General features: G+C 46.6%; 2 protein-coding genes across 5 annotated transcripts in view; one reads left to right on the top strand and one right to left on the bottom strand.

Annotated features, from left to right (window-relative positions):
- The first annotated feature begins 300 nt into the window (after nt 1–300).
- Nucleotides 301–5,028, top strand: Snu13 (small nuclear ribonucleoprotein 13). Its single transcript, XM_006980203.4, has 3 exons — nt 301–447; nt 2,517–2,637; nt 4,658–5,028. The coding sequence occupies exons 1-3, from the start codon at nt 445–447 to the stop codon at nt 4,918–4,920; spliced, it is 387 nt and encodes a 128-aa protein (XP_006980265.3). The 5' UTR covers nt 301–444; the 3' UTR covers nt 4,921–5,028.
- A 2,661-nt stretch (nt 5,029–7,689) lies between these two features.
- Nucleotides 7,690–27,672, bottom strand: part of Xrcc6 (X-ray repair cross complementing 6) — a 26,439-nt gene continuing 6,456 nt past the window's right edge. For 3 of the 4 annotated variants that reach the window (XM_006980200.4, XM_076556403.1, XM_076556404.1), the window contains exons 6-13: nt 25,269–25,452; nt 23,541–23,727; nt 20,103–20,271; nt 18,652–18,813; nt 17,137–17,266; nt 12,263–12,363; nt 10,918–11,031; nt 7,690–8,075 (exon numbers count right to left, since the gene is read on the bottom strand). In XM_006980200.4, the coding sequence (XP_006980262.2) occupies nt 7,879–8,075; nt 10,918–11,031; nt 12,263–12,363; nt 17,137–17,266; nt 18,652–18,813; nt 20,103–20,271; nt 23,541–23,727; nt 25,269–25,452 (1,244 nt within the window). In that variant the 3' untranslated portion in view covers nt 7,690–7,878. The remainder of the gene's footprint in view (nt 8,076–10,917; nt 11,032–12,262; nt 12,364–17,136; nt 17,267–18,651; nt 18,814–20,102; nt 20,272–23,540; nt 23,728–25,268; nt 25,453–27,672) is intronic. The other variant, XR_013046521.1, reaches the window with a different exon arrangement.

Below are 27,672 nucleotides of genomic sequence, written 5' to 3'. Positions count from 1 at the left end.
GTGCCACTGCCGAATGTTTACTTATTTTGTTTTTATATTGTTTTTATTTTGTTTTTTGTTTTTTCGAGACAGGGTTTCTCTGTGTAGCCCTGGCTGTCCTCGAACTCACAGAGATCCGCCTGCCTCTGCCTCCCGAGTGCTGGGATTAAAGGCGTGCGCCACCACCGCCCGGCTCCCCAAACGTTTAATTCACAGTTTGGGACCAATCACATAAACTAGGAAACTAACAAAACCCAGTAAAACACGTTCCTTCAAATCACAGACGACCGCAGCCCTTGAGCACTGTGGGAACGGCGCCGGGGCGACGTCACTGCGCGCCCGGAGTGACATCACTTCCGCTTCCTCCCGCGCCGGCAGTGGTTTCCGCTCCGCTTTCTGCGCCGCGTTTCGGCCTGTCTCGGGTGGGCTGTTCTCGAGTCGCGGCGAGGCCGGCGCACCGCAGCCATGGTGAGCGAGCGCGTGGGGCCGCCAGCGCGCGGAGCGGGGGACGCGGGCGGCGGGGGGCTCCGTCCCGCGGGAGGCGTAGCGCGCGCGCGCCATCTCGCCCGCCCCGCCATGGCCGACCTCCGGGTCCCGGGTTAGAACTCGGGCGGCAGAGTCGAGAACTCGGGCGGCCGGATCGATCGGCTTTGCAGCGGTGGGCGTGGCCAGAGGCCGGGCGGGGGGAGAGGCCCGGCGCCGCGTGGGGAAATGACCGCCCCACGTGGGGTGGTGGAGGTGTCTGGGAAACTCGGTCTCCGTTCCCTTTCGCTTGTTCTTTTTTCTTGTTAAAACGATCTCTTGAAGATGACGAGAAATCACGGCGGAGTCAGCCCCTGCCCGCTCCTTTCCCACGCCCGGGGTTCAGGAGAGTGGCGCCGTGGGGTCTGCGTCTCCTGTCCGTGTCTGTCGGGAGCTAACACGGCTTGGGGGAATTCAGGGGCGTTTGGTTTTGTTTTTAATTTGGGGTCAAGGGAGAATGTGGAGTGACCCCGGCCGGAGGCCCAGGAAAGATTCCTACGGTGAGACTCAAAAACCGGAGGTCCTGGTTGCACCACGTGTGACGATAACGCTCGATCGTCGCCACTTTAATGTTGTCGAGAGAGGGTTCCAGGTCGTGTTAGGATTGGAGCGTAGTATGGAGGAAAGAGTTTGGCGAGCCCTTTCACGTCTGTATGAGATTTAATCCAGCACTTGGGTTCCAGATCGGCTTTGGTAACTTTCGCGCCCCCACCTCCGAGTTTTAGGGACTGGCTGTGTCTGGTTTGAGGAAGCCTCTAAACCAGCGCTGAACCAGTGAAGAGTTTGAGATCCGGTGCCCTCCGGGTGAACTGTACCGCAGTTTGCATCGGCTGTGAAATGGGGATAACGAGTTCCCTGTAAGGTTTGCAGTGCGGTCCTGCACCCCTTAAGGACGGGTGCGCGCCGGTTGGACTCTCAGCCTCCAGGGTGCTGCGATTACAGACGTGTCCCGCCACACTAAAGCTGGTCGGTCAGTCATTCTTGAGCCTCTTGATTAAAAAACTAGGATGCTGCTGCCACAACAGGTGTACTGTCTACAGTAACCTTTTTGTAATACACAAAGAATAATAAAGTGTAGTGTGGTAAATAACATAAGCCAGTAACGTCAAGTGGCAACTTTTAATGTACTGTGCATAATTTTATGTACCACTGTATACAACCAGCAGAACTTTTTTGCTAGAATTTCCAAGTGGCTAGTGTCACTGGCCTTTTTCAGCTCCGTTGGAATTTTATGTGAGCAGGGTCTTGTTGACAGAGGCATTATTAGGTTATGTATGGCTGTAATTTGCTAAATCAAAATCATGCGTGTAGCTGGGTGGTGGTGGTCCACGCCTTTAATCCCAGCATTCGAGAGGCAGAGACAGGTGGATCTCTGAGTTCGAGGCCAGCCAAGTCTACAGAGCCAGTTCTAGGACAGGCTCCAGAGCTACCCAGAAAAACCCTGTCTCTTAAAAAAAAAAAAATCATGCATGTTTGCCTATCTGGTATATAAGTAGACCAAATTGATCAAGCTAGGGATTCAAGTTGGCTAGCCTGGGCTATATATAGCAAGCCTTGTCTCAAAAAAGGTGTGGGCCGAAAATACAGATCCGGTGCTTCCCTAGCATGTGCAAGGTCTTGAATTGCCAACATTACAAAAACATTATGAAATTAAGTGGTTTAACTTTTGAATTTTTTTTTCCCCCAGAGCTGAGGACCAAACCCAGGGCCTTGCCACTGAGCTAAAATTTTGTAATTATGGGTATATGTGTGTGAGAGCTTGTGTGTATGATTGCTCTTGCACTTAGGGTCCAGAAGACAGCATTAGAGAGTGGTTAGACCTGTGTTAATATACATATTCTGTCTGTACTTGGTTGGTGTCTTTGTTGCATTGCTAGGGGCTGTTTTTGAAATTGGGTGTCATCTATCCCTAAAGTAGAGGGGTGGGTATGCGTGTGTATGTGTAAGGAGGAGACCAAGCTGGTCTCAGTCGTTGATAGTTTGTAATTGATCTGAAATACCTTCTGGTCTCACAGACAGAGGCTGATGTAAATCCGAAGGCCTATCCCCTCGCAGATGCCCACCTCACCAAGAAGCTGCTGGACCTCGTTCAGCAGTCATGTAACTACAAGCAGCTTCGGAAAGGAGCCAATGAAGGTGAGACAAGCACAGGGTGATGCTGGGGTGCTGAAGGCTCCTGTTTTCAACAGGGATCTCCTGGATTTCTAGTTTGGAAGAAGGGCTGGATATTTTATTTTCACTCTTCTTCACTTTCTATTTTATTTTGTGGAGGCAGGTCTTGGTGGTGTGCTCCCAGGGTGGCCTCGATCTCCCCAACCCAAGCAGTCCTCCTACCTCAACTTCTTAAATAGTTGGGCTAATGTGCATTCTAGAAGTTCTTTACTGACCAATGAAAGATCCATTTGGCATTAGATGCAAAAGGTGGTTAGGATATAGAGCCATCAGTGGTTAACATTTTGCTATATTTGCCTTTTTTCTCTGAATATATAAATGTATTTTAGCCGGGCGGTGGTGGCGCACGCCTTTAATCCCAGCACTCGGGAGGCAGAAGCAAGCTGATCTCTGTGAGTTCGAGGCCAGCCTGGGCTACCAAGTGAGTCCCAGGAAAGGCGCAAAGCTATTCAGAGAAACCCTGTCTCGAAAAACAAACAAACAAAAAAATGTATTTTATTTATTTTTGTGGAGCCATTTGGAAAGCAGTTGTTAAAACTGTATGAAGTTGTACTCACTCTTTAGAACCATCAAAAAGAAAAGGATTCTAATGCTTTTCAGTATTTGGCAACTGTGGGAGGCATGAATTTCAGTGATTCTCAGAAACATTTTTCTTTTGTGTGTGGAGGGGGAGGGAGGGAGAGTTGCAGGGTAGGGGCAGACTGGGGCTGAGGAGTTTTTGTGTTTTGTTGGTTTGTTTGGGAGAGCCTCGTGAACCCAGGCTAGCCTCACAGTTTAGTATGTAGCCCACCTCGAGCTGATCCTCCTGTCCCCAAGTGCTGGGGTTATGGGTGTGCGCTGCCGTGCTTAGTCTGTTGAATGAACAATTTTTCAGTGGACTAAGTATATGGGCCATGACATTTCTGCCTAGAAAAATAAAGAAAACCAAATAGCTTTCTGTAGTAGAGATTTTTCTTTCTTAATTTATTTTTATTTCATTTATGTGCATTGGTGTTTTTACCTGCATGTATGTCTGTATCAGATCCTCTGGAACTAAAATTACAGACAGGTGTGAGCTGCCATGTGGGTACTGGGAATTGAACCCAGGTCCTCTGGAAGAGCAGTCAGTACTCTTAACCGCTGATCCATCTCTCCAGTTTTTGGGTTTGGTTTGGTTTGTTTTTTGAAACAGAGTTTCTGTGTGTAACAGCCCTAGCTGTCCTGGAACTGGCTCTGTAGACCAGGCTGGCCTCAACTCACAGAGATCCTCCTGTCTCTGTCTCCTGAATACTGGGATTAAAGGAGTGCGCCACCACTACCTAGCCGAGCGGCTTTGTTTTGTAAGATATTAATTAAAGTATCACATTTGAGATTTTAGGGGAACCCTGAAAAAAAGGGGAATCTTTTACCTATGTTGTTGGCAGAAGGCAAAGCAGAGCGCTCATGGGCCTGTTCTGCTGTATCCTCCATTCTTGGCAGTCACATATGAAAGAAGGTGTGGACTATGGAAGGCAGGCCTGCTGTGAAGGAGGATGGGGTGTGTAGCTGTTTGAGGATCTTTTTGGATTGAATCTTCTCAGAAAGTGAGGTTTGAACAGAGAACTGAGGTCTTGGGGACAGGTTAAAACTATAGACGCATTACTTTGTGTGGTATATCCTTATGCTGAGTGGGTGAGCAAGACATGAGGAAGGACTAAGTATTATTACATTACAGGGCTGCTCCAGGCAGAAAATTGGTTGTTTTGTTCTCTCCATGCTCCCAGGCCTCTTTGAGACAGGGACTCATTATGCAGCTTTGGCTGTCCTGGAGTCCACTGTGTAGACCAGGCTGGCCTCCAACTCAGAGATCTGCCTCCCAGCTGCTGAGACTAAAGGCGTGCACCACCTCGCCTGGCATGTCCTGAGCGTTGTTGTGTCCTTGTATGGGTTACTTTTTCCTTACTTTGCTGTGGCTGCTCTGCCCAAGCCCCATGTCATCTGTTGGCTTCATGTCCTGTCTCAACAGCCACCAAAACCCTCAACAGGGGCATCTCTGAGTTCATTGTGATGGCAGCAGACGCTGAGCCCTTGGAGATCATCCTGCACCTCCCACTGCTGTGTGAAGACAAGAATGTCCCCTATGTATTTGTGCGCTCCAAGCAGGCCCTAGGCCGGGCCTGTGGGGTCTCCAGACCTGTCATCGCCTGTTCTGTTACCATCAAAGAAGGCTCCCAGCTCAAGCAGCAGATCCAGTCCATCCAGCAGTCTATTGAAAGGCTCCTGGTGTAGGCCCTCGGCCTCTGCCCTTTCCTGTCTACTCCCACCCCACTTGTGTATCATATTGTCTGTTAGCATGTGGTGTTTTCAGCCAGTTTCTATTATAAATATTGTACTACATCCGGTTCTTGTATTTTTTGTTTGTTTTGGTTTTTCGAGACAGCGTTTCTCTGTGTAGCTTTGTGCCTTTCCTGGATCTCTCTCTGTAGACCAGGCTGGCCTAACTCACAGAGATCTGCCTGCCTCTGCCTCCTGAGTGCTGGGATTAAAGGCGTGCGCCACCACTGCCCAGCCCAGTTTTTGTATTTTTAATTTGTCTTACAGGGTTGTTTTATCCCCATCTCCTCATCCTCTCTTCTACCATTTTTTTTTTTTTTTTTTTTTGGTTTTTCGAGACAGGGTTTCTCTGTGTAGCTTTGCGCCTTTCCTGGAGCTCACTTGGTAGCCCAGGCTGGCCTCGAACTCACAGAGATCCGCCTGGCTCTGCCTCCCGAGTGCTGGGATTAAAGGCGTGCGCCACCAACGCCCGGCTCTTCTACCATTTTTTAATCTTTTAAAAAAATGAAAGGATACCTAAGACAGGTGAGAGGCAGAATGTCACCAGTTAACAGCAGGAATAACCAGGAAAAACCTAAGCCAGGGATAGTGTCTATTTTCACCTGCAAACTCATTCCACTGTGCAGGGTAAGATGAAGTAGCACTGGTCCCTCATGCCTTTGCATACAAGATCTCCATAAATGTTAACAGGACTGAAGATCTTTCTTTGGGGAGCAGTCCCTCCCGCCCACCATCATGTGTAGAGGAAGTCTGATAATGTTAAGCCGATGTCCAAGTGCCATTTATTAATGTTTGTGTGTTTTTGATATGTGTAACCTTATATTCTCACCCCATTCTTTACTGAGGGTATCAAGGCAGTAACAAGTCAAAGGGATGGTCTGCAGCCTGGGTGAGTTTGACTGCCTGGATCTGAAGAGTGACAAGGACAAAATAGTCAGTTTGTGCTGGAATAAAGGATTCTGGAGCTGGAATTTACAGCAGAGACAATGCTATCAGGAACAGCCTGTCCTTGGTTGAATGGGGATATTTTTGTGGAGCCATTTGACACCCACTTTGGGAGGGAGGCTTTATCCTTTTCCTCCCACAGCATGGGTCAGATGTATTCTCTATCACATGAAGAGAGTGATAATAATGTTGTTCATTCTTGAGCATCCTAATAAAGAAATATGTTCCTACTTCACTTTAAATGAAATGGCAGCAGTACCTGACTTTCAGTTTTATCAACTAATATTTAAAACGAAATGCTTGTAACATGGGGAGGGGGAACCTTGACACATGGTCTGGGTATGTAGACCAGGCTGGCCTGAATTCTCAAGAGATCCCTGCCTCCGCTTCCCATGCTGGAATTACAGGTATGCACCCCCACTCCCATTCATTGTTTCAATGTGTGTTGGTGTTGGGACTTGAACCTAGGGCTTACCTTGAGGGAAAAAAAAAAAAAAAAAAACAGGGCTATGTGACTAGAGAGGTAACTGGTTAAGAGCACTGACTGCTCTTCAGGGGACCCAGGCTTAATTCCCAGCAACCACATGGCAGCCCACAGCTCTCTGTAACTCCAGCGTCCAACACCCTCACACAAACATACATGCAGGCAAAACACCAAAGCACATAAGAGTAAAAATATATAGAAAAAAAGGGGGGACTATGTAAAGCTATCACCTATCACACAAGTCTCTGGCTTGGTAGTTCAAAATTCTCTTGTACAGTCACTGAAGTGTTACCATTCTAGAACAGGAGTTTCCTAACAAGTTGGTTGGTTCGCAGGGACCCATTTGTAGGGCAGCCTAGCAGGCCTCTGCCCACTAGATGGCAGTAACATTCCACCTCCACTCCTAACCAGAAATGATCCTTCAGTAATCACTGTGCCCTGGGAACAAACACCCACAGTTGAAAACCACTACTGGCAGTCAGTCAGGCACAGGCAGAATTAGTGTTGGCAACTGAACTGCCAGCTCCTACCTATTGTGCTTCCACACCTGTGCCACACAAGCCACACAAATCTTCCAGTGTGCAGATAACTATACCACAGTTACCAGATGAATGAGGACAAATATGTTCATTTTTCTATTGGTCTGCTTGGGCCAGTATTCTCACACCAGCAGGAAGCACACTTGAAGATAAGGGCGCACGAGACCCATCTCCTGCTCAGGGCCTATTTACCTACGAGGCCAGTCGTCATCCCAGTAAGTTGGACATTTGTGGATTGGGGTTTCAGGTGGTTCTGCCTTTTTAAGTTAATCAGAATCCAAAAGGAATTTGGTGGCCCAATTTTATTTTTGTGTTTTCCTGAATAAATGTATGTTCGTGTGCATGCTTGATACCCATAGAGGTCAAAAGAGAGTATTAGAAAAAAGAGAGTATTAGATCCCTCAGAAGTGGAATTACAGAGGTTGTGAGCCACCATGTGGGTGCTGGGAAACAAACCTAGGTCCTCTGCAAGAGCAACAAGTGCCCTTAACTGCTGAGCCATCTCTCCAGCCCCAGCATTTAAAGAAAACAAGTGGGAGGACATATGGAAATACAGTCTCGCTAAGGCTTGTCACTCCAGAAGTACCAGTATGACCACTTACCCGTCAATGTCACACTGTCCCTGACCTCCTCTAAGGTGTTTGTTTCCACCTTGATATGTGCTTCCTTGGAAGAGAAAGTTTAGCTAAAAGCAGTTAGGGTAACCTCTGATTCAAGGCAAGCTACTTGCCCATTCATACTGAACAGCACGCGGTCTAAAGTTAGAGCTCTTTATTCATCTAGTAGTGGAAGGCACAGCGAAGTGGGAGGACTGCAATCTCCATGATTACGTCCCTTGCATCCTGTCAGGCGGCTCTCTGTAGCTAAGACACCTGCTAACCTGGCGTGAACACAAGCAGGTGGCCTGGCTGTAGTATGGGAAGTTGCTGTGAGTGTGGTCTTCAGTCAGTTCTTCTGGAAGTGTCTGGTGAGAGCATCCAGCAGTTCCTGCTTCTTGGGTCCACTCTTCAGCCCGTAGGTCTTGCACGCCTCCTTCAGTGTGGGCACAGTGAGCTTGCCCAGTGTGCCCTTGGCAACATGAGCCTTCAGCTCTTCCTCTGATAACTCCACCTTGGGCTTTTTACTTGCAGAATCTTCGTCATCTAGAGAAAGGCAGGAAGGAACAACCTAGAAATTCTTCCAGTGGTCTCCCAGCTACATGACACAGGACCCTCCTATGATGTGGGCTGCAGTTGACCACGTACCATCTGCTTACCTAAAACAGCTAATCGTTCTGTGTGAGCCTATCCCTTTTTGTCTGTACAAAAATTTACAGGAGCTGGAACGCCAGCACAGCAACGGAGTGCTTGCCTAGCATGCTTAAGGCCCTGGTTTAAATGTCAGCAAACCCAAGGTGTAAGGAAATAACCATTTAAGTTCTGAGGCACCAGACAATAAAAACAGGCAGGGCAAGTGACAAATTCATTGGTAAACCACAGACAATGTCTGACAAGCTTTGACAGCAACTTCTAGGTCATGACAGGAGTCGGTTCTGAAGCAAAATGGAGCAGTCAGGATGGCCAGCCATCTGATCCTCGGCACTCCTGTCCTCATGGACACTAAGCAACAAGGCTTAAATGTGGCTTTACTTAGCCAAAGACATTCCAAAAAACGGTGACAGTGTACCTGGTGCTGCTCTACAAACGGGAGCCTCACAGTAAAGGAAACTTGGGGGTCCATCAGTAATAAAAAGGGCTGTCCTGTGAGAAAAATGCTCAGTGCCAGGAACAGATAATGGGAGGAGGGGGAGCCCAGTGAGACTACGCTCCCAACTAGAGAACTACACATCTACACATCAAACAGGACATACATTCTCTTGATAATCAGGGGCCAGAAAGATGGTTTAGCAGTCAAGAGCACTGGCTGTTCCTTCAGAGGGCCTGAGTTAAATTCCCAGCACCACATAGCAACTCACAACTGTCTATAACTGTAGTTCCATGGGATCTAATGCTTTCTTCTGGTGTGCAGATAAAACACCCATATACAACACATAAACAAATCTTTAAAAACTTAGATAATGGGAGCCGGGCGGTGGTGGCGCACGCCTTTAACCCCAGCACTCGGGAGGCAGAGGCAGGCGGATCTCTCTGAGTTCGAGGCCAGCCTGGTCTCCAAAGCGAGTTCCAGGAAAGGTGCAAAGCTACACAGAGAAACCCTGTCTCGAAAAAAAAAAAAAAAAAAAAAAAAACTTAGATAATGGGTGGGAAGTACAAGATCATTAAGAGCATAGAAGGCAGTGTGGTGATCCATGCCACCCAGGGGGATAAGTCAGGGCTTCCTGGACTTGAGGGGTCAGCCTGAACTACAAAGACTCTGTCTCAAAACAAAACAACTAAAAAGCATACTAAACACGCTCATTTCTTCTAGATGGGGTATATGTCACTTTTTTTGAAGGCTATATATCCCAGGTCTTGTCAGGTTTCTGAGTGCTAGGACTATGGGCCTGTGCCACCACACCCGACTTTTGATGCAGTTCTTACCATATTTACGTGTGTGTGCACCTGTGTGTACAGGTGCAGGTCTCTGCAGAGGCCAGAGGATGGTCTACGGCCCTCCACCTTACTCCCTTGATGTAGGATCTCTCACTGAACTTGTCCCTGTCTGCCCCCATAGTGGGTTTACAGGCTAGTGTGGCCAAGCTTGGATTTTGACATGGAGGCTAAGGATCTGAACTCAAGTCCTTACACTTGCCTAGCAAGCACTCTGATCCACTAAGCTATTGCTCCAAACCCCAGACTTTTAATGTCTACCATTTAATGTCTGCTGCTAACATGTGTTCTATTGATCTGCTCAAACAAATACATAAGATTGTTTATGTTCAATAAGAGCTCTCAGTAAGGGGACTGGAGAGATGGCTCAGAGGTTAAGAGCACTGACTGCTCTTCCAGAGGTCCTGAGTTCAATTCCCAGCAACCACATGGTGACTCACAACCACCTGTAATGAGATCTGGTGCCCTCTTCTGGCCTGCAAGGACACATGCAGGCAGAACACTGTATACATAACAAATAAATAAATCTTTAAAAAAAAAAAGAGCTCTCAGTAAATAAGCAAGCAGGGACATCTAGCCACCGATCCACTCTAAGTACTCTACAGCCTAATGAAAAACATTCCTATTGTGTGTATGATGTATCTGTGGACATAAGAGGACAAGTTTATTGGGGTCCCAGGAGGCTTGCACAGGGCACATGGCCATGGGCTGAGCCATCTCATCAGCCTAAGTTTTTAAAAATGAGGTAGAGGGGCTGGAGATGGCTTAAGGGTTAAGAACACTGTGTACACTTGCAAAGGACTAGGGTTTGGTTCCCAGAGCCTACCTACATGGTGGCTCATGACCACCTGTAACTCCAGTTCCAAGAGATCTGATACCCTGTTCTGACCTCTGCAGGCACCAGACATGTAGATGGTACACATATATACATGCAGGAAAAACTCATGAAGTCATAAAATAAACCTAAAAAGGAAGTTTTAATATGGTAGAGGGCTGGGGAACGGCTCATCAGATCCAAATATTTGCCAAGTAAACCTGAGTGATCTCTGGAATCTACCTAAATAAAGGTGGAAGAAGACAACTCATTTTTCACAAAGTTGTCCTCTGAGCTCCACACATACGCCATGGCATACATGTGCCTATACTCTGCCCCATAATGCATGCACACACAGGGAAACAATGTGAGCATTCCATTTGTACTGAAATATGCACATCTGTATAGACATTTCTAGGCAAGTATTTTAACACTAAGCCCCACCACCCTATGTATATAAATTTCTGGAAAGGCTGGGATGTAGCTCAGTAATACAGTGAGGTCCTGACTTTGACCCCCAGTACACTCATCACCCCCCCAAAAATGAAAAGTAGTAAAATAAGCTATCTCTGTGCTAAGACCATAAAGACCACAGGATACTTTTTAAGGGCACATGCTGTACATCTAGACCCTGCCCCTCACCTTGTTTTCTCTTGGTAACTTTTCCCTCAGGATTATAGCCCGGGGGGTAGACAAGCTCTTTAAACTCATCTGCCAGAGAACCCAGTCTTTTCTTGATGACTTCAACCTTGGGCACTAGAAAATCAAAACAACACAGTGGTCAGGTGAGTCACATACATCTTAGTGACTTGTCCAGTTCCAGTTCTGTGGGGAATACCAGAGAGCGCTGAGTCGGGAGGGGTAAGGGCTGGATACAAGGTAGCTGACCATGAAAACATGGAACAGAATCCTTCTGGCACCTTCCATGCATAGCCTCCTCAATTGTGAGCGACCATTCTAAGACCTCCTTAGAGTCCCACATCTTGGAAAATGTCAGTTCCTTATTTAAATGGCACAGTACCTGCATATGTCTACACACACCTCTTGCGTACCTCAAGTGACCTGAGGATATGGAGTAGTCCTTCCTCACAGGTGGCTGAACTTCAAGATTGTCTCCTACCAGACAGGTACACAGTCCCCACACTCATGCCTGATTTTAATAACAGCTATTTTGTCTGGTGTAAGAGGCCGTGGATAACTAGGACGCTAAGCAAGTCAAATTAATTGTTCCAGTCCTTTTAACTGTTAGGAGGACCTTCATTAAGTCCAATCTGTGTCCAGTGACTATTCATTTCCTGTCACAGTCTGTCCTCATAAACACCACCAAGAAGGGGTCGAATAGCAAGGCCCAAGACGGCCGCCGACCTAATGGAAAAGCAGCAATCACAGTAGTTCCTGGAGAGGGCAGGACTGTTTTCTAAAGTACCCACTACTGACTGCTCGGCACCTGTAACTTTCTCTGTAAGTAAGGACAGCAGTAGCCCTTGCTTCAGAACTATGAATATTAACTGAGTCCGCATGCAGGACAACAGTGCCTTCCACACTGTGAGCCTCAGGAAATGTTATCAACATTACATTTCACCAAAATGGTCGTGGGATGGCCTAGTTAGTTCCGAGTCAGGTCTCAGGAACCTGGCACTCTGTCCTCCTGTCACTGCAGAGGTAGCCAAATCTGTTCCAGGCAGTCTAAGGTGACCTAGAAAAGCTCTCAAGCAGAGACAGTCTGGATGAGGAGGGTTGGAGACGGTAGAAAAATGCTTCAGATCACTGGTCAGGGTCAGCAAAGCAAAAGCTATCTCCCTTTGTGGTTCCCCCAGCAAGCGCACACCAGCACCACATGGAGTTGAGACAGGCCCAGGCCTCGGCTAAGGATATGGCTCATCAAACGAAGTGGAAGGGCGACCCCGCAGTGTGTAAGTCCCAAGGGTTCAATCCTCAGCACCGACAAACAACAATAAAAGGCCGTTCAGCTCAGTCCATTTCTTACGTGTCACATCTACCACTTGCTCAGACTCCATCATATCCAGAGCTAGGGCCTCCAGGTTCCGGAAGTGCTGCTGCAGCACTGGGTTCTCAAAACTGTCACTCCTGTCAAAACAACATCAAAACAGAAGAGCTTTCAGGGAGAAACCACACAGCCAGCTGAGACAGCACAGGTCCATAGAGAAAAAGGCCATGAGGAAATGGAGATGTCAGAAATCCACTTCTCCCTCAGTTTCCAGTTTGTTGCTGTCCCATTAACTGCAAAGCGAGTCTGGCCACTTGCTGTCACCAGAAGCTTCAGGCAGAGACGAAACTAGAGAAAAGAATGACAACAGAGAGACCAAAGACCTCGGGACGAAAAGGGAGAAAATCCAAAGTGTTTTACGTGCACAGAGCAGCACAGCAGGGAAGCGTTTGAACCCAGAGCCAAAGTGTGGAGCTGAAGCCTGGTCTCTGGTCTCAACGCTTTTCTAGTTGGATGAGAGCAAAAAGAGGAGCTAGTGTCCTATAGCCTGTTTCATCTGCAAACTAGGTACAAAACCAACCTTGGAGGGTTCTTTCAGGTGTGTGTGTATGTGTGTGTGTGTGTGTGTGTGTGTGTGTGTGTGTGTGTGTGTGTGTGTGTGTGTGTCTGCAGATGTCAGAGATGCCTGCAGAGGTCAAAGGTGTCAGATCCCTTGGTGCTGAAGTTACAGGTCATAGTGAGCCACCTGACATGGATGCTGAGAATCAAATTCCGGTCTTCTGCAAGAGCAGTAGATGCTCTTAACTACTGAGCCATCTCAGCCCCCCTTTCAGGTTTCTTATGGAGAATAAAGGACAGGGTTGAGGTGTAGCTGCGTGTAGAGCACTTGCTTCACATGCCAGGACCCCAGATTCAATTCAGCACCAAATGTTAACAAAAATAATTAACATAATATTGACATTGTACATAGAACAGTGTCTAACACATGGCACATTTTAGTTCTTGGTGTGTGTGTGTGTGTGTGTATGTGTGTGTATGTGTGTGTGTGTGTGTGTGTGTGTGTGTGTGTGTGTGTGTGTGAGTAACACATGCACCTGAGATCAAACCCAGAGCCTTGTACATGCTAGGAAAGTGTACCCCCAGTCCTACATGGTAGATTCTTAGTGTTCCCATTTTCTAGGAAAGGACCATAACAGGAAGTTATAGCTGAAGGTGAAAAGCATTTTTTCTGTTTTGCCTTTTTTGAGACAAGGTTTTATATATACCAAGGTGACCTCAAACTTACTCTGTAGCATAGTAATGACCTTAAACTCCTCATATCCCTACCTCTACTTCCCCAAGTGCTGGGATTATGGATGTGTACCACACTGTCATTTGCCCAGAAGTAAAAGTAACATAGATTTAAAAAAAACTAACTCAATGGCAAAAAAAAAAAAAAAGAAAGAAAGAAAAGAAAAAGACTTGTAAACTGATTTTAAAATAGAATACAGGCAAAACATGTTGATGTATGTCACCAATTCCACACCCAGGCCACTCTGGGCTAGATAGCAAGACAATGTCTCAAAAACTTAACAAAAGAAAAACGAAACAACTTAGATCTTGATAAGCCTGTCTCCTAAGAAGACATACAATGGCCAAGAAGTGTGTAAGAGATGTTCAACTGTCGTTAGCATTAGGGAAATATAAATGAAGCTACCCTGAGGTACCACCTCACATCTCTAAGACAGCGGCTGAGAATGCAGCTCAGCTGAGAGTATCTGACTACTAAACATGAAGCCCTGGGTTCAATTCCCAACACCAAACAAACCAGGCATGATGGCACTTGCTTGTAATCCCAGTGCTAGGGAGGGGAAGGCAAGGTCAGAAGTTCAAGTTCTTCCTAGGCTACATAGCAAGTTCAAGGCCAGCATCCAGGAGACCGTCAGTAAAGACAGACCAGGGCTACATATTGAGTCAGTCTCCCACCTCCTCAGAAAGATCTCATGGATCCCAAAGGAAGCCCTGAACTCACGGATGACCGCTAACTCCTAATCCTGCCTCCACCTTCAGAGTGCTGGGAACTATAGGTATGCACCACAGTGAGCAGTAAGATACTGTCTTTAAAAACAACAACAAGACAAGGCAGTGTGGCCAGCATGGGGAGAAACTGGAACCTTCGTACACTTTGGGTGAGAATGCAAAATAGGCAGGCACCATGGGCAAGTGTAAGGAGGGTCCTCAAAAGTACAGCCAGGCCAGTGAGGCGGCTCAGTGGGTAGGAGCTGGCTTGCCTGGCTTGCTGCACTGGAGGACAACCAACTCCCAAAAGTTGTCCTGCTCTCACCTATACACATTACTTACACACACACACACACACACACACACACACACACACACACACACACACACAAATAAGTAAGATTGCAAAAATGTAAAATACAGGACTGGTAGGATAACTCAATACACAAAGGTGCTTGTCACCAAACCCAAGGCTTGAGTCTAATCCTCAGAATTCCACATGATGGAAGGAGAGAACCAACTTCTCTGAGTTTTCCTCTGAACTCTACCCATGAACTAGAGCACACACAAAATAAATAATAAAGGTAGATTTTTTTTCTTGTTAAAAACAGAACCATCCAAAATTTGAAATCAAGATGTCAAAGATATACCAACATCCCCAATCTCATTATAGCCCTCCTCACAACAGCCAAGACATAGAAAGAAACCTTACAAATGTGTTGTGGGATATTTGTACCCTGCGTGAAGGTGTATTGCGGTGATGGTGTAATAAAGAGCTGAACAGCCAAGAGCTAGGGAGTACAGGCGAGACTTCTGGGCAGAGAAAGGAAGTAGGAGGAAGAATCTAGGTGTACGAGAAAGATGCAAGGAGACATGGAGGAACCAGGATGGGTAGTATGTGACAAAATGTAGATTAATAGAAATGGGTTAATTTAAGTTATAAGAGCTAGCTAAAAACAAGCCTAAGCTAAGGCCAACCTTTCATAATTAATAAGTCTCTGTGTCGTTATTTATAAGCTGGCAGCCCAAAGAAAAGTCCAACTACACACATACATTAACAAATGAGTGGATAAAGAATATAGTATATGTTATATATTTATATTAAGTATATTAGAATTTATTAGTCAGTCTTTAAAAAAAGGAAGGGGCCAGAGAGATGGCTCAGTGGTATAGATCTGCTGTTCTTCCAGGCCCTAGGTTTGATTCCCAGCACCCACATGGCTGCTCACAACCATCTGTAACTCATTTAGAGAGTCCTATGCCCCCTTCTGACCTCGTGCATTGCACACACATGATGCGCAAATATACACTCAGGTAAAACACACAAATCAAACAGAAACAAATCTTTTTACAAACGTTTTAAAGAAGGAAGGAAATCCAGCCGCATGCAGCAACAGTGCCGAGTCCGGAGGACATACTCTGAGGAAAAGAACTCAGCTGCAGAGGACAAACACCACGTGTCTCCACTCATGTGCATATCTGCAACAGTCACACTCAGGCCCGAGGGTGGTGGGGGCCAAGGGAGGGACAGCAGCTGATCAGGTCTCACACTGCAGCTGTGCAGGCGGACAGACTGCAGCAGAGCAGCATCCAGCAGTTTCTCTACAGGGTACTGACAGTCTGTTAAGGAGGCAATGTCTTACAGAAGATACACACTAACAAGAAAGATGGCGCAAAGGGATAATGTCTGTGGTCACAGGGTGTCGGCTTAAAGGATGTTCTCTTTTCAGTTTATAAAAAGTGACTTGAGAGCTGGGTGTAGGCACAAGCCTTGAATCCCAACACTCAGGAGGCAGGTGGATCTATCTCTGTGAGCTCCAGGACAGCCTGGTCTACAGAGTGAGTTCCAGGACAGCCTGGTCTACAGAGTGAGTTCCAGGACAGCCTGGACTACAGAGTGAGTTCCAGGACAGCCAGAGCTGTCTCTAATACAGGGAAACCTTGTCTCAAACCACCACCCTCCAAAAAAAGTTACATGAGGGCTGGAGAGACAGCTCAGCGATGAAGAGCACTTGCTGCCCCTGTAGAGGACCTGGGTTCAGTCCCAGCATCTATACGGCAGTTCAAACTGGCTTTAACTCCAGCCCTTAGGGATGCTACTCCCTCTTCTGACCTCCCTGAGCCCTAGCCATGGGTGTGGTGCACACATACACATGCAGGCTACACATACATATAAAATAAAAAGAAACAAATGTTAAAGGTGTGAGGGGCGGGCATGGTGATGCATACCTGTAATCCCAGTATTTAGAACAGAGGCAGAAGGATTACTGCAAATTCAAGGCTAGCCTGGGCTACATAGCGATTTCTAGGCCAGACAGAATCACAGAGTAAGGTCCCATCTAAAACAAACAAACTGAGTAAGCACACGCCACTCTTTTTTGAATCTGTTAAACACCTAGCCTTTCTTTTTTGAGGTAGAATCTCACTTACATAGCCCAGGCTGGCATTAAATATGTTATCCTCCAGCCTCAACTCTAAAGTACTGGGAATACAGGTATATGCCGCCACACATGGCTTCTCCTCTGACTTTTCAGGCCTCCCAGCAGTCTGAGACTCTTCAAGATAACAGAGCTTCCATTCTCTATGTACCTTTCTCTTGTTTGTTTTGTTTTTCAAGGCAGGGTTTCTCTGTGTGGCCCTGGCTGTACTATAACTCACTCTGTAGACCAGGCTGGCCTCGAACTCACAGAGATCCACCTTCCTCTGCCTCCTGAGTGCTGGGATTAAAGGTGTGTACCACCATGGCCAGGCCCATGTACTTTTTAAATTCTTGGTGACAAGTATGATCTCTTGTTTTTGACTAACTAAAGAAAAGAGAACCATGCCCTCGTAGTCTATGTCTAACTTGAATTTCTAATACAGCCCAACTCAGGAGACAGCTCCAGAAGGAAGCCGGAGGACGAGACAGTGCTCACCTGTACGTGAAGCGGAGCTTATTAACAATAGCCTTCATCTTGTCTATCTGCTCGGCGTTGGCCATCACTTTCTCAGTAAAGGGCACCTTCCGCTTGTCGTCAGCATAGGGGAGGAAGACAAGCTGGAAGCCTGAGGAAGGGAGACAGGGCTTCTGAGGTTTGTTTGTCTCTGGGCCCCAAGTTCAACTCTGTGTCCTGTGATGCTGGGGTTACAAATCCAGATTCTCCTTTACCAAGAGACACCTGTGACAGTCAGTCCAACAGACACTCTCTGGGGGTACATGGGAAACCTGACAGAGGAGGGAGCCCCAAGAGGCAGCATCAGCCAGGCCACAGCAGTTGGTCCCAGAGTCTAGTTATTATTATTATTGTTGTTGTTGTTGTTGTTAATAATAATAATAATAACCCAGAGCCAGCTGGTCCTAGCTTCACTGGGCTCTCCTCTGAGCTCCAGCCTTTTCCCATTTTTACTGTAGCTTCTGGCACAGATTAAAGAGATAGTTATCCTGTGGATCCTGGTACAGTTCCTTGATGGTTCTAGAAGGAAAAACCCAGCCACTGTAATCAATGCTGCTGCCAGGCAAGGGCCCTTGTGGCAGGGCTGAAGGTGCTAAGCAAACAACAGCAAGCGAGCGAGCCAGCTCCTCCCCCTGCTCTCCAGCTCCCCGTGTGTCGGCCTCTGACAAGGACAGCCAGCTTGGGTAGCACACAACAGGAAAGGGTGAACTGTAGCTGAGAGGTCACGTGCTTCTATCCAAGCACGCCAATGACCCTGGTTTAGATAGCTCCGAAATAACATGTTTGTATCTGTTCTTATTAGAATGACTAGAGGACTAGCTTCAGTGACATTTTGGGCTAAGCATAAGCACATGTAATTATCTCAAATATAAAACAACCTTCAGGCGACAGTAGGAAGTTTAAATTCTGCCCCCAAGTTGGCTAACTGACAAGTGGCAGAGATGGGTCCAAAACAGAAGAAAGTGAGCGCTCAGATGTACAGCATAAGACAAAGTCACAGCTGGGTTTGGTGGCGCACACCTGTAATACCAACGCTCAGGAGACAGGGGCAGCAGGAACACAAGTTCAAGGTCAGCCTGGGCTACACAGTGAGACCTTGTATAGAGGGGCTAAGGAAACAAAAGCAAGCCTAACTTCAAACTGTCCATGTCGTCTCCACTACATCACACTGCCCTGGCAATCACAGGACATAAACCAAGTATTAAGGGTGACAAGAAACTTCCAGTAAAGAAAAGTATCAACAGAGAAGCTCTGAAACTTGCATCAGAAATGTCCAATAGTCACAATGGAGACAGCTCTGAAGCCTGACAACGCTGTGACTGTGCACACTGTTCGCATCTATGGTGGCCTTGCCTGTCAGGGCGTCACATCCACTTACAAAACCTTAAGATCACACATTTCCCAGGCCTGATTCTTGGGGACTCTGGTGTTTCAGACCCCCTAAGAGATTCCAAAGCACATGGAAGGTTCAAGAGTCTGGCTCTTTCTGCCACATACCTGCTGGAGTCACCTGAATATTCTGATCATCCAGTTCCTCTTCCTGTGGCACCAGAGCCACAAAATAAGGGGGGGTGTTCTTCCGGGGTGTGTATCTACACACTGCTATGACCTCCTTCTCCAGACACTTGGTGAGCAGAGCACTAAACAGGGTCGAGCTCCCTAGAAAACAAACATCACAGGACCTGCATCCTAAACACTCTCCGTCCCCCTCATCCCCAGCACAATCAGTCTCCTTTGCTTTGTTCTGATTTTGTGAGACAGGCTTTCTCTGTGCAGCCCTGGCTGTCCTAGAACTCGCTCCGTAGACCAGGCTGGCCTCGAACTCACAGAGATCTGCCTGCCTCTGCCTCCCGAGTGCTGGGTGAAAGGCGTTAAAGGCATGTGCCATCACACCCAGCCATACAGTTTTGTCCATTTTCTTTACAGGGCCACGACCACCTCAGTAAGTAAAAAGTGAAGGCCCAGAGCCGAGGGAAAGTAGGGGTGGAAGGGGCAGAGAAAGGAAGAGAAAGAAAAGCAACCCAGTTTGGGGGTCTGAAATACTCCCTTTGGGAGTATGGACCATTGTCATCTCATTGCACTGATGTTAGGATAATGGCGTGAGCTTCCAGTACTAAGGAAGCCACTCAAGTATGGGGAGAGTTCCTTATGAAGTACACAGGTAAGGACCAGAGCAAAGGTCCCAACACCCTGAACTGCCCACAGTTAAAGCAGAGGGACGTCCTGGGTTTAGTTTGGGCTCTATTATTTGGTCCATCTTATAATTCCATAGGATAAAAGCTTTAAAAAAAAAAAAAAAATTTTTTTTTAAAGCTGGGGGTGGGGGGTGGAGGGGTGGCGTATTTAATCCCAGCATTTTTTAATCCCAGCACTTGGGAGCAGAGGCAGGTGGATCTCTGTGAGTTTGAGGCCAGCCTGGTTTACAAAAGTGAATACCAGGACAGCCAGGATTGTTATACAAAGAAATACTATTTCAAAAAAAACACCATTGATGGCTTAGTGACGACTGGCTAGAGATGACTGCTCTTCCAGAGGACCCAGGTTCAATTCCCAGCACCCACATGGTAGCTCACAGATGTCTGTAACTCCATTTCCAGGGGGCCTGACACCCATGGCAAAACACTAATGAACATTAAAACAAAAACCCAACTCAAATTCCACAGCCTAGCCCCCTCCCACTCCTGGATTTTTTACAATGCATGTCAGTATGGTGAGGTTCCTGAAGAAATTTAACTTTGCTCAGTCTACATGCAAATATTACATTTTCTCCTTTTTCTGAACATGAGACACTTTTAAAATACCCCATTCCCATCTCTTGCACGGTGTCCAAGCAGCATCCATTTAGGAAACATGGCTCAATAAACCCAGTAACAGGTGTGGGTTCTCCCTTGGTCTACCGTTTACCAGGGACTCCTCTGGGTCTACACACAGGAAGTCGGTGTGCTCACCGTTTACCAGGGACTCCTCTGGGTACACGAACAGGGAGGGCCGCAGGTAGTGGTGCTTCTTCAGCATTACTAAGGGCTTAAAGCCCATGAGGATCAAACCTGGCTCATCAAACCTCTTCAGCTCCTCTGTTTCCTCTTTCTCTAGCACAATTTGACGACTCCCGTAGGTCTAGAAGAGAAAGGATGGGAATAACAAGGGCCACAAAAGAGCTATGCAGAGATGCGTTTGCGGCCACCAAACCTCAGCAAGTTAAATCAGCTCTGTGGGGTCTGGGGTGGCTGGTGGGGAAGAGCACATGTCTACATCCCTGGCACCCATGTAACACCACATGTGCCTGGAACCACACTGCTGGGCTGTGGGAGGAGACAGGAGCTCGAGGCTTGCAGCCAACCAACCTGGCTAGGAAAACAATAAGCTTTGGTTCAGTGAGAGACCCTGTCTTAAGAGAATAGGGAGAACAGAACAGAGTAATCAATATCTTTCTCTGGCCTCTACATAAGAGTTCACGGTGCAGCCGGGCGGTGGTGGCGCACGCCTTTAATCCCAGCACTCGGGAGGCAGAGCCAGGCGAATCTCTGTGAGTTCGAGGCCAGCCTGGGCTACCAAGTGAGCTCCAGGAAAGGCGCAAAGCTACACAGAGAAACCCTGTCTCGAAAAACCAGAAAAAAAAAAAAAAAAAAAAAAAAAAAAAAAAAAGAGTTCACGGTGCACAGATGTGTATACACACACAGACCAGCTTTCTTCAAAGAGCAGGAGACAGGTCACCAGAGACATCCTCCTCATACAACCAGGCATGAGCATTTACTTAAGGACGTCCAGGTAATTTTTATGCCATCTACCTTGTCTTCGGTACAATCCGAGGAGATAGGTATGAAAAGCTGTTTACCAGGAGCTGCAGGGATGGGTCAACGGTCAAGTACCTGCCTAGCAATTAGCAGGCCCGACTTGGATTTGAAGTAAAACAAGCAAAACAAAGAAAAAAAAACCTGTTTAACAGACAACTGAACTGAGGGCCAAAAGTCGGGTAACGTGCTCCAGATTATACAACTGCAATGGTCTTCTCCCCACTCCCCAAAATACAGCGTTTCTCTGTGTAGCCCTGGCTGTCCTATTTGCTCTGTAGACCGGGCTGGACCAAGCTCACAGATCTGACCTCCTCTATTAAAGGCATGCGCCGCCACCGCCCAGCTTACAGTGGTCTTTAAATCTAGATCTTTCTGGTGCCAAAGGCCATGCTCCTCAGGAATTTTTTTTTTCCTCTTATTTAATGTTTACTGAGCTCCCAGCCCTATCCATGACACACAACAGATAAATAAACCAAGGACTGTGGAAATAGCTCAGTGGGAAAGAGCAACTTGTCTCACAGAACTTTATGGGACGCAGATCCCACATCAGGTTCTAGACTGAGGTCTGGTTGCAGGAGGAGGCACCAAGAAACACTCACACCTGCTGTCAGTGGTAGCGCTCACCTTTAACCCCAGCACTTGGGAGGCAGAGGCAGGCGGATCTCTGAGTTTGAGGCCAGCCTGGTCTACAAAGTGAATTCCAGGGCAGTCAGGGCTACACAAAGAAACCCTGTCTCAAAACAAACAAACAAACAAACAAACAAGAAAGAAAATACTTACTTCCAAATTTTAACTTTGATTCTGGAATATGATTAATACCAGAATGTGGTGGTAGAGTCAAATTTGGGTTTACAGCAAAAATCAATAAATAAATAAATAAATAACAGCCCTTCTGATTTATCTAAAAAACTGAATTAATAAACTCAGTGGTTATAGGGCTGCTACCCAACAGCTAGTTACTTATCAATAAAAAGAGAATGTTTTGGGTAGGCTGGGGGTAAGGGGATGGGGGAGAATAGGGGAACCCATAGCTGATATGTAGAACTGAATGGTATTGTAAAATAAAATTATATATATATATATATATATATATATATATATATATATATATATATATATAATGAGTTTACATCATGTAGGTATTATTCCTAAGCAACTGAGCTTCATTAAACTTATAATGTAATTTGTGTTTTCATAAAAAAAAAAAAAAAAAAGAGAATGTTTCATATCTTCTATCCTTCTAACAGCAGGGAGAGACCCTCTAGTGTGAAATTTATACTCAAAAAATAAATGTGTGTGTGTGTGTGTGTGTGTGTGTGTGTGTGTGTGTGTGTACACGCGCACTCGTGTGCTCATATGTATAATGGGTTGAATAAAAATAATTAGTCAAACAGGACCTGAACATATACAAAAATCTGATCCTCTCCCATATTTTATATAATTAAAAAAGATGTGTTCAGCCAGTCACGGTGGCACACGCCTTTAATTGCAGCAGTGGGGAGGCACTGGTAAGTGGATCCCTGAGTTCAAGGCCAGCCTGGTCTACACAGTGAGAACCTGTCTCAAAATAACAAAAGGACGTGTTCAGTTTTCACTATCACACTCTTCTGAAGAATAAACATCAGAGAAAGGACAAGAGAGAAGGTGCTGCATTTGGTCTTTCATGCTCAGAAAAGCACATGTGCATGATTCAGAGCAAGAAAAAAATCTTCCTAGTTCAGGAAAAATAAATTCTCACCCTTAAACAATCCGTTGCATCTGCCTGGATTAACTACAAAGCACTTCCTGTGGCTGTACTTGAACAGTTACAGCGGTGTGTGCTGAGCAATGAAGGCCAAAGTTTGCATCAACACCTGGCCTATTCACCTTTCTGCTCTCAGACTCATGCGATGGCTGCAAGGTCGGCGGCGGCTTCCTGTCCTAAGAGCTTATCCAGAAAGATGCAGGTGACCAGTACCTGAGCTGGTTAGGCTGCTCAAAGTGTCCCCTTCCGGCTCTTTTTCCTCTTTCAGACAGGGTCTCTTCACAGCCCTGGCTGCCCAGGATCTCGCTCTGCAGACCAAGCTGGCCTCAAACTCACAGAGATGCCACTGCCTCTGCCTCTGGGGTGCTGGGATTAAAGTCATGTGCCACCATGCCTTGCTTCTGTGGTTTTTTAAGATTTATTTATCTGCACTAAGATTTATTTATTTAGCCGGGCGGTGGTGGCGCACGCCTTTAATCCCAGCACTCGGGAGGCAGAGGCAGGCGGATCTTTGTGAGTTTGAGGCCAGCCTGGGCTACCAAGTGAGTTCCAGGAAAGGCGCAAAGCTACACAGAGAAACCCTGTCTCGAAAAACAAAAAAAAAAAAAAAAAAAAAAAAAAAGATTTATTTATTTATTTATGCACATGCCTGGTGCATGCAGAGGTCAGAAGAAAGGGTCTAAACTCCTGGAACTGAAATTGTGGATGGTTGTAAGCCACCATGTGGATGCTGGGAGCAGAACCTGGGTACTCTGAAAGAACAGCCAAGTCCTCGTAACAGCTGAGCCATCCCCAGCCCCCACCTCCTGTCAGTCCTGGAACAGACAACTCAGTGGTTAGCCACCTACCTGAGATCGCTTGGTATCACTAGGCAGGAGCAGACTGCCGGTGTTAACATTAAAAGTCCTAGTCTTGGTTTTCACTGGCTCATTTGTTTCTCGATAGAGCCTCACTGGAAAAGGCTTGTTAGCTTTCTGGACCAAGTTATAGATGCCCACCATGAGTGCTACGTCTTTACCAAGCTTAAACCTTAACCTGAGGGAGGGAAAAAGAAAAAAAAGCAAGCATGAAAGGGAATGTTGTACTTTCCTATGTAAAGTGTTTCACAGCAGCTAAGTTTCAATTTGTTTTATTCTTTCCAATCATCTCAGCATGTAGAATATAAACAAAATACAGCACTGGGTACAGTGGCAAGTGTCCAATCCCAGCAGTTGAGGGATTAAGACAGTAAGATCGCCATGAGTTCAAGGCCAGCATGGGGAATATACCAAGTACCAGGCTAGGCAGGTCTACATACAAGACTCTGTCCACAACAATATAAAAACAAACAAATAAGTGGGGGTCGGGGGCACAGAATGCAGCTAAGTATGGAGTAGACACCTACAACCCCAGATTAAAATACAGAGCAAGACCCTGTCTTTAAAAAAATAAAAATGATAATCTAACAATCTTGTTACTATTGATCTTATGCTATAAGAAAGCAAAATAAAGCTAGGTGTGTTGGCCCACGCCTTGAATCCTGACACTCAGGAGGCAGAGGCAGGTGGATCTCTGAGTTTGAGACCAGCCTGGTCTACAGAGCAAGTTCCAAAACAGCCAGAGCTACACAAAGAAACCCTGTCCAGAAAAGATAGATAGATAGATAGACAGACAGATAGATAGATAGATAGGCAGACAGACAAATAGAGATAGATAGATAGATAGATAGATAGATAGATAGATAGATAGATAGATAGACAGATAGATAGATAGATAAATAAATAAATAGGACTCAGGTCATCAACCTTGGCAGCAGGCACCTTTACCTGGTAAGCTATCTCACTGGCTTAATAATATATTTTTAACAATGATAACTAACATCTGGGGGCTGAGGAGATGGCTCAGTGGTTAAGAACACTTGTTGCTCTTCTTCCAGAGGACCTGAGTTTGACTCTTAGCATCCACATTGGGTGGCTCATAACCATCTGTAATTCCAGCTCCAAGGGATCCTGTGCCTCTTGCCTACATGGACACCCACACATACATATAACTCAAGAAGAAAGAGAAAAAAAGAAAGAAAGGAGGAAGGAAGGAAGGAAGGAAGGAAGGAAGGAAGGAAGGAAGGAAGGAAGGAAAGGGAAGAAGGGGAAGGGGAAGAAGGGGAAGGGAAGGGAAGGGAAGGGAAGGAGGGAAGGAGGGAAGGAGGGAAGGAGGGAAGGAGGGAAGGAGGGAAGGAGGGAAGGAGGGAAGGGGAAGGAAGAACGAACATCTGTTAAGCTTCTTTGTGTGTGTTAGATGTCTTTTACTTACTCCTTACAATAACCTAATGAGGCAGATGCTCCTGCCATCTGCCACCTAAAGGGATCAGACAAGGACCTAAGGAGTGCTGCAGAGTACTTAGACATCAAGGAAGCGGAAGGCTGCGTTACCGTGGAAACACACAGTATCATCTCCGGCCAAGAAGAGGCAGCCCATGTTATCCCGAGGTAAAGCAGGCAGAGAACGGTGTGGCAGAAACACAGGTGGGGAAGTCCAATCTATGCGCTGTTTGCGATTTGTTAGGCAAGGGTGGGCAGCTCACACAGGCCGGTGCCCACCTGGACAGCACTCGCTTTTTGGTTTCCTTGGCTCGAACCTTCCTTAGCAGGTCTTCCAGCTTGCTTGATTCCTCAAAGTAAACCCCGACATCCTCATCCTCAGCTGTACTGAGGATGTTTTTGTAGAACAAGGATATGTCAAAGCCCCCTTGTCTCTTCAGATGCATCAATTCAAGGAAGATCCCTGACGTGAAGAAAGAGCAAAACCAGGACAACAAAAATACAGCACATGAGACTCACCGTTCTGTGTTCAGACAGATCTCAGTGTGTAGTCCTCGCTGGCCTGGGACTCGAGACAAGGCTCCTGCCTCTGTGTACCCCACACCCCTCCACTGTACAGTGCTAGGATGATGGGTTGGTACCTGGTAAGAACTTTTTTTTTTTTTTTTTTTTTTTTGTTTTTCGAGACAGGGTTTCTCTGTGTAGCTTTGCGCCTTTCCTGGAGCTCACTTGGTAGCCCAGGCTGGCCTTGAACTCACAGAGATCCGCCTGGCTCTGCCTCCCGAGTGCTGGGATTAAAGGCGTGCGCCACCAACGCCCGGCTGGTAAGAACTTTTTTTAAAAAAGAGCTCTACATACTTTTTTTTTTCTTTTTTGGTTTTTTCGAGACAGGGTTTCTCTGTGTAGTTTTGGTGCCTGTCCTGGATCTCAGTCTGTAGACCAGGCTGGCTTCGAACCCACAGAGATCCGCCTCGCTCTGCCTCCTGAATGCTGAGATTAAAGGCGTGCACCACTACTGCCGGCATCTACATACTCTTAACCAATGAGCCATCTCCCATGTCCTACAAAGAAATGTTGTTAAGTCACCATGATGGCTCATTGGATAAAGGGACTCGCCACCAAGCCTGACGACCTGAGTCAATACCCAGGACCTACACACTGAAAGGAGAAGACTGACGCCTACAAGCTATTCTTTGACCTCCACAGATGGCAAAGTAACATCCATGTGCCCACACACAGATACATAAAATAAGTACATGGAATTTTTTTTTTTCTTTTTTTAAGACAAGGTTTCTTTCCGGGTTGTGGTGGTGGTTGTGGTGGTGGTGGTGGTGGTGGTGGTGGTGGTGGTGGTGGTGGTGGTGCATGCCTTTAATCCCAGCACTCGGAAGGCAGAGCCAGGCAGATCTCTGTAAGTTCGAGGCCAGCCTGGTCTACAGAGCGAGATCCAGGAAAGGCACCAAAACAACATGGAGAAACCCTGTCTGGAAACAAAACAAAACAAAAAAACAAGGTTTCTCTGTGTAGCCCTGGCTATCCTGGAACTCACTCTGTAGACCAGGCTGGCCTTGAATTTATAGAGATCTGCCTGCCTAGGCTTCCTAATTGCTGGGATTCAAGGTGTGTGCTACCTGGCATAAATGTAATTTTTAAGAATTTCATTTATTTATTTATTTGTTTGTTTATTTATTTTCATTGGGGGCAGTTGAGACAGGGTCTCAGTATGTAGCTCTGACTGGCCTCGAACTCACTTTATAGTCGAGGCTGACCTGGAATTCAGAAATCCATCTGCCTCTGTCTTCCCAGTGCTGGGATAAAGGCATGCACCACCATACCCAACTAAGTGAGGTTATTTATTTTTGGGGGGGGGGGCTACATTTTTGTTTAAGAGATGGTGTCAGACCGGATGTGATATATATGGATAATCCTAATTCTTGGGAGACAGAAGCAGGAGAAATGTAACCAAGTTAGAAGTCACTAGGTCCACATAGCAAGGTCCAAGCCAGCCAGAGATACACAGTGACACCCTATCTCCAGAAAGAGAAATGGTTAAAAGATCATGTCTGCACCAGACATGCAAATGATCTCAGTACTTGGGAGGCCGAAGCAGGAGGACTGCTGTGAGTTTGAGGCTACATTATGCCACATATTGAGTTTGGGGCCATAGTGAATTACAATGCATCCTTTTTTTCAGCATTCAGGAGGCAGAGACAGGCCAGCCAGGGCTATACAGAGAAACCTTATCTCAAAAAGACAAATATGTATACATTTTTATATATATGGTATATGTATAAAATATAAATGCAGCCAGGGGCGGTGGTAGAGCATGTCTGCAATCCCAGTACTCAGGAGGTATGTCAGGATTTGGACCAGAAATTCAAGGTTATCCTCAGCTCGGCAGCAACTTCCAGACCACCTCGTTGAGAGGAGAATCTGTCTATCAAACAAGCAGGCAGGCAGTGCTCAGTGTCCTGCAGTACGGCCTGGATTAGGCAGCCCTCCTGCCCCTGGCTCCCAGCATCTGAAGCTGTGGATATGACATTGTGCCCAACTCAGTTAAATTCAAGTGGGGTTTGTTTGCTGGATTGTTGTGTTTGAGTGAGGGCCTCACTCTGTAGCCCAGGCTGGACTCATATTCCTCATCTCAGTCTTTAAAGCGCTGGGATTTGGGGCATGCATCACC

The sequence above is a fragment of the Peromyscus maniculatus genome, chromosome 20 (genome assembly GCF_049852395.1).
Source record: "Peromyscus maniculatus bairdii isolate BWxNUB_F1_BW_parent chromosome 20, HU_Pman_BW_mat_3.1, whole genome shotgun sequence".
NCBI lineage: Eukaryota > Metazoa > Chordata > Mammalia > Rodentia > Cricetidae > Peromyscus > Peromyscus maniculatus.
The sequence above is the reverse complement of the archived record's forward strand: the minus strand, read 5'-3'. Positions and strand labels throughout refer to the sequence as shown.

Bases quoted from the DNA above. Each gene is read 5' to 3' on its own strand.
- Snu13 (XM_006980203.4), top strand. The intron at 2,638-4,657 runs GTGAGACAAGCA...CTGTCTCAACAG, and splicing joins TCGGAAAGGAGCCAATGAAG to CCACCAAAACCCTCAACAGG.